Source organism: Patagioenas fasciata, chromosome 13 (genome assembly GCF_037038585.1).
Source record: "Patagioenas fasciata isolate bPatFas1 chromosome 13, bPatFas1.hap1, whole genome shotgun sequence".
NCBI classification, from domain to species: domain Eukaryota; kingdom Metazoa; phylum Chordata; class Aves; order Columbiformes; family Columbidae; genus Patagioenas; species Patagioenas fasciata.
Genome location: NC_092532.1, coordinates 12,868,421 through 12,879,149, shown reverse-complemented (window position 1 = coordinate 12,879,149; position 10,729 = coordinate 12,868,421). Strand labels below are relative to the sequence as shown.

The following is a 10,729-nucleotide window of genomic DNA, read 5'->3' as shown; positions in this document are numbered from 1 at the left end:
GGAGTAGGTAAATAGCCAAAGGTGTGCGCTAAGGTGGGAAAAGTCATTTGGAGCTTTTTGTTGAAAGAGGGTGACCCACATGTGATAAAGCCCAATGATAACCACACATTTTACACCACAGATAGTAAATAACCCTGTCCCGACTCACTTTTGTCACTGCCCACCAAAAATCAGTTCCACTGAAACTACACCTTAAGTTTTTGGGCAGGAAATTACAACAAATTCCCATAAAGGAAACTGTTCTTATTTTTTCTCTCTATCTAGGAAAATCATACTTTAAACATACAAAACATAGCAGTTAATTATTCCCTGAAGGTAGTGCTTGCTGTATCGTGTCCATTCCTAGTGCTGTCAATCATTATCCAGCCAGCATATTGTTCAGAAGGTGGACCTGTCAGACAGAAGGAATAAAAGGTTTAAAAAAAAAAAAAAAAAAAAAGGAAAGCTTCTGCTTCTTGCTGATGCCAAGGGTAAGTGAGATTGTCAAAGCTTTAAACAGAATCCCCTTTCCCTGCCCCACCCCCTGCTCCTATATAACATGTGCTGCCTTTAGCAACACCTGCATTTACCCAGCTGCTGGTGGGGTGTTCTTGCTCCTCGCTGTTACTGATGGATGCTCTTGCCAGCAGCCCCCTGGGATGGCTCTATGTGGGTGTCACCACGCTTTTTGGGGTGACCATGCTCATTGTGGCCAAGAGGAGCCTGATAGAGAAAAGGAACATGCTGGTTTGGAGCCTCCTGCCCATTGCACTGGCGCTGCTGTGCGCGGCCACGCTGGGCGCTGCCGGGGGGCTGGGGGTGCTTTGTGCCATGAGCATCATCTCTGCTGTGTACCTGGGCACCAGGATAATGCTGCCTGTGGGTGACAAGGCTGTGCTCATCACAGGTAAGCTGCTGCACATGGGCTCCAGGAAGCAAAACCTGTTTTGTGTTTGTTTCCTCACAAGAAGGCTGGAAAACTTTGGGTTAGCTATATACAAAATGCATGCTTGTAAGTTTTCTTTCTTTTTTTTTTTTTAATTTTATTTGCTTTGCCGGAGATCTTTATTTCAGGTAAATAAGTGTTCTGAAATTAAGTAGAGAAGCATCTTAATAGATGCTGTTATTTTTTAGTGTCTCATTTAATCTTTACAAGTAGCTTTTTAGACATACTTGTGAAATTAACTGCTGCAAAAAGCATAAGAATACTTAAGATGGTCTAATTTTTTAGGTGAGACGTTAATTCCTGGGAGCCCTCAGAACACTACGTTCATACATTACATTTGTTTATGTGAATTCATTGCTCTGATTACAGATATACAGTTATCTTTTGGTGTGTGTGTTTACACAGTGCACGTTACGTATATCATGCATAGGTTTTAAGACACTGGTTTGGTGCCATCTCTTTGAAATGATGTATGAAATAATTCAGCAGTAATTTCCTTCACTAGTAGTGGAAGTTCAGAACTAATGAATTCACTCTCTATTAACACTCTGATCTACTCAGACCCCACTTTCAGTTTGCAGGGATTGCATTTTTGTAGTTTTATGGCTTTTCTCCTGTTTCTTCTAAAACTTTGAATGTTGTTTATTTGTGTTAATCAAACCTTTAAGCTGGAGAGCCTGCCAACTTCTTGCACTGTTAACTTGCTCTTTTCTGGTTTATTTCCTATGTTTCCCCTCTGGAAAGCTGAATTAAGTTGCTTTGGTTTATATAGCTATTTCTTGCAGAGTTTAATTTCGTTTTATAGGGACACCTGGAAATAATTTAGGTTTGCCTAGCAAGCATTCATATAGGGATTAAATACAAAAGTTAAAAGAGGAGAAGAAGAACAGCAAGTTCTCCCCTTGCGGTTTCTCTGCCAGCTGGGTTTCTCCTGCAGATGTAGCAGAAGAAGATGGGTATTTGGGGGGAATAGGGAGCACCCCTTTTCCAGCCCTGCAAATGCTGGGGTTGTGCTTGCACTTGGGCATGTTCTTAATTTGTTATACTGCAGTTCTTCAGGAAAGAGCACTCTTACCTGCTCTAGAGAATTTGAATTAGAGCAATACAGGGGAGTGAAGAGCATTTGGGTATATTCCAGCAAGGGAATGTGCTTTCTTTGTACCCGGGCTGCAACTGTCCTGAAGAAATGCAAGTTTGGATGCCTCTGACAGGCGACACATCTGCGGGGGCTCTTCTTGGTCTTTACTTGAATCCAGACTGATATGCAAGCAATCAATCAAACCCTTCATCAACTGAAAGTTTTACTCAATACGTTTCTTGGTGAAATTGCGCTGACTGTAGTATTCCTCCCTTTACCTTAGGATGTGTGTCTGTGTGCGGGTGCAAGGTGGCTATAAATCAAATTTGGTGTCATTTTCTCCAATTTACACAAGACCTGAGGCAGGCACGTAATAGGAAACAGTGATTTATTTTCTCCTTTCCCCCCCGTTCAGCCCTGCAGGGTTCAGGAATGCTGCTGTGCATCTGCCATGTATCACTCATGAGGTGGCTGGTTTGGCCAGAGGATGGAATCATCTCTGTGCTCCTCTCCCTGGCTTTTGTCAGATATTGTTCTGATCCTCTTTCAATGTCCCTTGTACAACTGCTATTGTGCATTATTTATTTAAGCTGGCAGTTTGCCGGAATACCACAATAAGGGAAAACTGTGCCCAGTTGTCAAAATGCTTTTTCACGTGAATAACTCTGGGCAGTCTTGAAGGTGTTGGTGAAACATTTCTATTGATCCTCTTGCTGAGAGTGGGTGCTTCAGTGTTCTTAAACAAGCTCCTGGATGTGTGAACATTTGTAGTTTGGTAGACCCAATAGCCAGATTCCCTAAAAATTAAATTACCATGAAGATCTGAAGTAGCAGAAATTGTAAAATTCTTGCCCTGATTATTCTGTGTGCAGTGGGGTGAATTTCTCCACTTAACTTGTTTTTTTCATTCTTGATTTGTGACTTGGCATTTCTGATGCTCAGTGAGAGCTGATGATAAATTCTCAGAAGTTACAGTCAGTAGTGACTGCCGTTCTCATAATAAATCTTCTAATCATTCACAAATTGTCATCTTTGACAGAGAAGCAAGAGGGGGGGAATTATCTATTTTTTCCCCCATAGAAACATACTACTGTTTGAATTTTATGAATTGAAGGGTAAAGTTTCTCTGGACTTCAGTAACAGATCTGAAACTCAAATCAGACTTGTTTTGATAAAAACTGGGGACAAACCCAGTGGCAGGAACAGACAAACACCATTTTTTATTTGCATCTCAGGTTACTACACCCATCCCTAGTTGTTGAGTGCTCTGCCCCTTCCCAGGTTAAAAGCTGTCTTGTAAATCTTAAGTAATATGCAAGCTCTGTGGCCATGTATTTGGCTGGGAAGGATTAAAGGGGAAGGATTTGATTAAGACATAGGGTTTTTCACTAAAAGTGAACGAAGGAAAGATGCATCACTCCCAAACCCAGAAATCTGTCAAATCTTTGGGATATTTGCAGACCTCTTCAGGTTTCTTCAGAGAATCCCAGTAGCTCAGGTTTGTTCTTGTCTTTCAAGTCAGGGCTGTGAGAAGCTTAAGTGTGATCTATGTGGTGCTCTGGTGCATCTTCAACAAACTGCAGACTTCAAAAATGCCCAAACACTTTTTTTAAAAAAGGATTAAGCAGGGCAGATCTGAACCTTTCTTCCTACTCTAATATATACTTCAGTGACTTTATTCTTTTTCGTTACATTTGCATATATTTTTAATGTGTGCTTTTTTTTTTTTTAATGGTGGTTTAGAACAGACCCACTTTTCAAGTCTCTTTTTGATGCTTTCAGGAAGCGACACTGGGTTTGGACACGCACTGGCTAAATACCTGGATAACTTAGGTTTTGTTGTGTTTGCTGGAGTTTTGAACAAGGACGGACCTGGAGCTGAGGAACTGCGACAGACTTGTTCTCGGAGACTCTCTCTCCTGCAACTGGATGTAACCAATGCCACCCAAGTCAAGGAAGCCTATCTAAAAGTCTCAGAGAAGGTGCAAAATACAGGTACATCTTTTTTCCATTGTAAGAGGATACACTAGTACTCCCATTATAAAGTGAATCTCTTAACTGTTGGCTGCATCATGACTTAAATGTGTAGGTCACCTCCATGCCACAGTCGGTGTGCAGCCAGGGTGCTTACATTGATGACTTCTGCTTTCTGGGACACATGAGAAATGGTGATGACTGTTCATGGAATCAGTACCATGTATCTGTAGAATCACAATAGTTTGGGTTGGAAGGGACCTTCAAAGCTCATCTAGTCCAACCCCCTGTAATAAGCAGGGACATCTACACCAGCTCAGGTTGCTCAGAGCCCCATCCAGCCTGGCCTGGGATGTCTCTGGGCAACCTGGGACAGTGTTTTGCCACCTTCACTGTAAAATTTCTCCCTCATGTCCAGCCTCTGAATCTCCCCTCCTTTAGTTTAAAACCATCACCCCTTGTCCTATCACAACAGGCCCTGTTGAAAGGTTGTCCCCATCTTTCTTATCGGCCCCTTTTAAGCATGGAAGGGCCAGAATAAGGTCTCCCCAGAGCCTTCTCTTCTCCAGGCTGAATACCCCAACTCAGCCTGTCCTTACAAGAGCTGCAGATAATCTCTGCTTTGGTCTGAAGGCACCATCCAGCTCACCAGTTTAACTTTATGGAATTGGTTTCCTGCTGTATGGCAGCCTTGTTCTTTCTCCTCTTTCCAGGACTCTGGGGAGTGGTGAACAATGCGGGGGTCCTGGGATTGCCGGCCGATGGCGAGCTGCTGCCCATGAGCATGTACAGGCAGTGCATGGAGGTGAACTTCTTCGGGGCTGTAGAGGTGTCCAAGACCTTCTTACCATTACTTCGGAAATCCCAGGGGAGGCTGGTTAACATATGCAGCATGGCAGGTGAGCTGAACTAAATCACCAAACAAATTTCTGGTGAAACAGAAAAAGCAACCAACTTCCTCGGCAAAAATGCTGAGGAAGATGTCAGTCAGTCTTGAGTCTCAATACATCTATATCTGTAAGTGCAGGTTTTTCTTTGGGGAGACTAGTTCCATAAAATAGCCCTTAAAGAAGAGTTTAATATATCTAAAATATGCTGTTATATAAAATACAGTAAAATTCAGCTCTCGTGTTGTAGATGCTACGAGTGATAGCTTTGTGAGCTTCCAGGAAGATGGGTAGTAAATAACATATGTTTCTATAGCACGTTCCACCATAAGTCTGTGGCCACCTCAGTTGGTGTGTCACTGAACCACACTGGAGATGCCCCAAAGCTCTCTGCCTCTTGCAGAGACAGGCTCTACTCCATCTGGGCTGGTTACACCTAAACTTTCAATTTATTTATTTTTTAATACTTTGGGTTAAAATCAGAGCATAAACATCTTTCAGGTAACTTCATGAAATTTGCCATTTTTAATAGTTTCTTATAGAAGTTATTTATTCCACCTCCCACACTTGTAGGGTTCAAGTACCACAGTTAGAGTGAGAAAGCGCAATGAGAAAACACCTGCTGAAGTGAAATGTTTAATTCTTCAAGAGCAGAAGCCAGTTTTATTTTTTGCTGCATCCTACAGCTCTTTCCGGAGTGCACATTGCGAGAGCGTGGTCTGCTAATAGCCCGGGACCTAAGAAGTGTGTGTTTACACTTCTTTTAAAATATTTTGGATATCTTCTTAAAAATACTTGATGCTAATTTATTAGCAAAGTGGTATTATTTTAATGATTTTTTTTTAAGTTATTAATGGCAATTTTGTCCCATAAATTGGATCCTGTGGTTACTATATATATATAATGTGCCTTTATAACATGACCTTCTATTCTAGGAGGACAGCTGAGATACTAAGATGTAAGCACTGAAGTAATACAGTATCTGGTAGCCAACAGCTGAGGAGCAAGAACGCTCCTTTGAAAATGAGACCTGCTAAAAGCAGGATGTCATGATGCTGGAAAGTATTTTGGTTTAAGACCTCTTAAGGATTTACCGTGTTGTCTGCTTCCCAGATTTTCCTTCACCCTGTCTGCTTGGACCCTTGCAGTTGTTGTCTATCTGAATCCTGCTGCATTTTTGGGGTGTCTTGTGAAGGTGTTACCTTGTGTTCATGGGTGACATTGAGGACATCAGAGCCTAGCTCTGACACTGTCCTCTTCTGTTGTCTTTTTATAATCCCCATTATGTTTTGTGTCTGCACACCTGTGTTTGTGGTTTGTTGCTGACACTTAAAGAAACTGGGACTGAATTATCAGGTGGACTTGTCTGGTGCTGCTCTGCCCACCAGCCCTTGCAAGCACAGGGACCGAGGACAAACCTCTGTTTTCTATGAGCACTCAGGTGAAACTTGCACGTTTGGCGTTTTGAGGCAGACGTCTTAATTCTTGGCATGAATCCTTGGGCTGCCTCCCAGGGATAAATGGAGAGCTCCCCTGTGCTGAGTAATCTGCCCTTACAGGAGTTGATAATGACCCTGCTTAAACTATAGCTGCTCGCACAGATGTTCCTGCACATGGGCTGCTTTGGGTAAATAGCTTCCTTTTAATGCAGGGTCTGAGGGTCCTTTGGTCAAACATTAGCAGAAAAGTTAGCAAGGTCTCATTGTGCTGGGTCTGTTCTGGTCTGTAGAGCTGATTTAGCTGGGCACAAGGTTAGCCTGACCTCGGAGGGAAAAAGTATGTGATTCAATCATCTCAAACCAATTGAAACTCAAACTTAAATAGATGCATACAGAAGATAATTAACATACAATTGGCCTGATTTCCTCAAAGGAATGACTCTGTGTATGACACTCTTGTGATACCTTGGTTGTTGCAGTACAAAACCCAATAAATGGCACCAGTGGCTTACCTGAAAATTCCCCTCTATCGAGGTATTTTCTTTTGAAAGATGCAAATACAGTGAGATAAATGCATAATGTTTGAAACTGAGGCTGTACCAGATGATGTGCCCAACTGCCCGTGCAAGCAGGAGGAGGAGTGAGGTGCCCCAAGGAGAAGGGTTTCCCACTCTGTCCCCCCTCCCGCTGTGCCAACAGCCCGTGGTGGCTGTGATGACCCTAAAAGAGATTCTGTGTGGTGATAATGCCGACCTTGTGACAGACCTGGAGAGCTGAACAGAAAGGGGAGAGGCTCAAAGCATCTCAGGGTTTTTCTGAAGCTGAAGCAGTGAGAGCCTGCCAGTTTATAGAACAGAGGAAGTCTCCATAATTGGAAGAAATTTCTTCTTTTTCTGGAAGTTTGTTTCATAAAAGTAGGGATTTATTTTAAATTCACCTCAAATACTGTCTGTATTCTATCTTTTCCATCTGAACAAACGCTGCTGGGACTGGAGAAGATGGGATTTAACTATAGCCAGGGGATCTGCTTAAATGATGGGTCTCGGGGAATCCTGTCACCCTGGGGGCACAATTCCGGCTTTGGTTTGTCCACAGAGGTTTCCCCCCTCCAGCACTGTTGCCTCTGGTCTTTCTGAGACTGGCTGGCAAGAACTGGAAGATAAGTTGGCTTTATAAAGCTAGAATTGAGAGTACGTACCCTGTTTTAACTGTGGTTTATAGTAGAAGCTTGGAATTCGTGTTACAGTGACAACAAGAACAGCGGCTTTAAACTATTGCTTCACTATTTATATGAACTAAAATGTTATCTGTGTTTCTGAAACCAAATAATAATTTTCAGCAGTTTTTACCCTTACATGCAATACAGTTTATTTTTTCTGCCATACCAGGTGTCTTTTCAGATGTTACTGAGCATAACTGCTATAAGCAACTTCTAATTTACAACTTTCACACTTTTTTAACCTCCAGAAAGAAATTATTCCCTCAGTGACTTGTCTTTAACCTCAGTGAGAGCTGCATAATTTTGGTTGTGCTATAATCTTCCTTCTAAATCACGAAAATAAAGGCTGGAAAGAGCGACCGTCGAGCTTTATCATGTTTATATTGCTCCTGCAGGAGGCATTCCACTACCGAAGTATGCTGCGTACGGTGCGTCAAAAGCAGCTCTGTCCATGTTTTCCGGGGTAATGAGGCAAGAGCTTTCCAAATGGGGAGTTAAAGTTGCTGCAATTCATCCATCAGGCTTCCGAACAGGTTGGTATTTGACATTTCAGGTAGCTCTTTCTGCCTCGTCCCTGTAGTCCAGCATCCTCAAACTGAACCCTGAGTGTTTCTCAGCAGTCAGACTTTTTTTTTTTTCCCATTTTTTCATCTTGGTTATGGAAATGAAGATCCAGGCAACTGGTGCTTTCCCTTTGCTCCAGCTTTGTTGAAGTTCACAACAAAAATTCCTGTGGTTAGTTTGGGTGCTGTGGGTGGCTTGTCCTGTATGAGAGCTTCAGGACTTGCTGTCAGTCCTGCCTTTCTTAATATCAGAGCTCTCTTTATTGAGATGCTCAGTCTTGCACTGAAGTATTTGCAGCAATACCTGTAGTCCCGTTTACTTTGCTGTCAATATTGCTCTGTGTAGTTCTGGCCTTTCCTCTCCACTCCTTCCCTCTGAGGTGCCTGTTCAGCAAGTCCTGGTGACTTCGTGGAGACAATTTTTATGCTGATGAAAAGCAAAATGGTCTTTTAAAATAAAATTCTGCTCCCTTGAATGCCTCCCCACCTGGGGAGGGTCTGTAGGGGACACTGGGCTCTGACAGTGCCCGTGTGGTCAGTGGTACCTGCCCCAGGTTTGACCTTCAGGGCCTCATTAGGTGTGGTCAGACTTCTGGATGCATCAAAATGAGGCCCAATATCTGAGATTTAAATAAATATGTAAGTTTTCTCTTTATTTGCAGTGCTTAATTCATGATAATTAGGCAATAAATGCATTGGAAAAGCCATTGTTTTCATTCGTACATGATGCAGATGGGGGGAAAAAATAGTGGTGTGGTCGGTATGCTTTGTGTTGTTTTGTTTGGGGTTTATTTGTTTTGTTTTTCTAAAAAAAAAAAAAATCTGGCCTAATATGAGCCTTGTCTTTTGTGAAACTAGTTATTGAAATACCAGTGTCACTTGTGAAAGAGGAGCCTAGCACTTGGCCAACCCAGCTGAATCCTGTTCATCTTGGTTTGTCTGTCTCCCCTCAGTCATTCACATCTCTTGATAAGAACTGATTAGAGACACCCACAAAATGAATAAGGGTGGAATGGCAAGGAGGGGAAAGCTGATGTGGCTGTGAGAGCTTCTTTAGGTAGAGCTGGTAACCAAGTGGTGTATAAGCCCCATGCTTTTCATGTAGCCTGTTTCATGCTTTCCCTTCTCTGCCAGGTAAAAGCCCTCTCAGCTCACCTGCTGTTTGGTCTGTTCTTCACTGACTCGGTTCAGAGCAAATGTGAATCAGAGGTGGTGGTGAACAACTCATTGACTGTTAAATATAGACTATTATTTGGTTTTGTTGTTTTTAATTCATCCCCATACCCACTTACTATCCTGTGATGTTGCTACTGCAGGTATACTGGGCACGTCCGAACTGTGGGATAAGCAAGAAAAGGAGCTGCTGGAGAATCTCCCAGCAGACACAAGGCAAGACTACGGTGAGGACTATCTCCTGGGGCTGAAGAGCTACCTCCCACAGCTGGTCCCGCACTGCAACACCGACCTCTCCCCCGTGCTGAGCGCCATCCTGCACGCCTTGCTGGCCAGGAGACCACACGGCTTGTACACCCCGGGCAGAGGGGCTTATATATTCCTCTGCATCTTCTGCTACTTTCCCCTCTGGTTCTATGACTTTTTCAGTAGCAGGATACCGAGTACCGAGTCTGTCCCGAGGGCACTGAGAACGTGGGAAGCTGAGCGCAAGAATTTCTAAAGTGTCCACCGGTGTTTGTCTTACTTGATGAGGTAACTGGGGAAAAACCTCTATTTTAAGGAATTGCTATATATTGTACTGTCTTTGTTAAATTGCATTTACACTGCCTTGAGGACAGAGGTAAATCTTTGTGTTAAAAGTAATGTTCAGGAAAAGTGGTGGATAAACAGAAAGCTATACCCAGATGGGCCTTTTCTGGAGGAATTTGTGTTTTCCTGATGTCTCTGTATTCTGCCTTCTTCGTAAAGTATCTCATGAGGTTATACAGTTCATGTCTGCTTCAAAAGGCACCACCAGCACGCAGAGAGATGTCTAACCTGTTTTTTTTAAGACAGAGCAAAAAAATGCTTGAGCATCCACAACCTTCTTAAGCATTAGAAGTAGCTGCATATATTCTTATCACTTGAAATTTTAAAAATTTCTAATCCAAATCCTTCTCACAACAGTTTCAGCCCAATATGGATTTACTTTTGTTTCTATTGCTGTTGGTCCTGAGAAATGATTGACCTTTTTTCCCCAAGTTTTGTGAATATAGTTGTTGTGTTTATAATGTGTCCTTTTTGCTACACTAAGCAACATAAATTAATTGGGAAAAAATGAACAAAGATCAAGGCCTTCACAAAGAAGCAAACAATCTCCTTCCTACAGTATTATAAAAAGTAGTCATAAGCATATCAGCTGCTAATTTAGTATCAGCGCCTTGGTCATTTTGTACATTGCCTGTCTATGTTTGTGCTTCCTTAATCATTAATAAATTCTGATCTCACTTCTGCTTGTTGTACAATTCCTTACTCTGTGCTCAATTTATGAAGTATGCACAATTTTTGCCCGTTTCTCCTGACACCTTCCTGTCTCTCCCTCTGCTTTGGGAGAGTTTGCTTGCTCCTCTAAGACCAGTCAGTCTTCAAGTTGGCTTTACTGGAGTCCAGTGTCTATCTTCTGATAGATTTCGGTTGCTCTGCTTTCCTG

The 10,729-nt window shown here is 42.5% G+C and overlaps 1 protein-coding gene across 1 annotated transcript; it reads left to right on the top strand.

Annotated features, from left to right (window-relative positions):
• Window positions 1–609: 609 nt before the first annotated feature.
• Window positions 610–10,462, top strand: HSD17B2 (hydroxysteroid 17-beta dehydrogenase 2). Its single transcript, XM_065848545.2, has 5 exons — window positions 610–886; window positions 3,786–3,998; window positions 4,691–4,876; window positions 7,918–8,055; window positions 9,402–10,462. Exons 1-5 carry the CDS (start codon window positions 610–612, stop codon window positions 9,758–9,760), a joined length of 1,173 nt encoding a protein of 390 aa, XP_065704617.1. The 3' UTR covers window positions 9,761–10,462.
• Window positions 10,463–10,729: the final 267 nt, after the last annotated feature.

Bases quoted from the DNA above. Each gene is read 5' to 3' on its own strand.
- HSD17B2 (XM_065848545.2), top strand. From the start codon at position 610: ATGGATGCTCTTGCCAGCAGCCCCCTGGGATGGCTCTATGTGGGTGTC. The intron at 3,999-4,690 runs GTACATCTTTTT...TCCTCTTTCCAG, and splicing joins AGAGAAGGTGCAAAATACAG to GACTCTGGGGAGTGGTGAAC. The intron at 8,056-9,401 runs GTTGGTATTTGA...TTGCTACTGCAG, and splicing joins TCCATCAGGCTTCCGAACAG to GTATACTGGGCACGTCCGAA.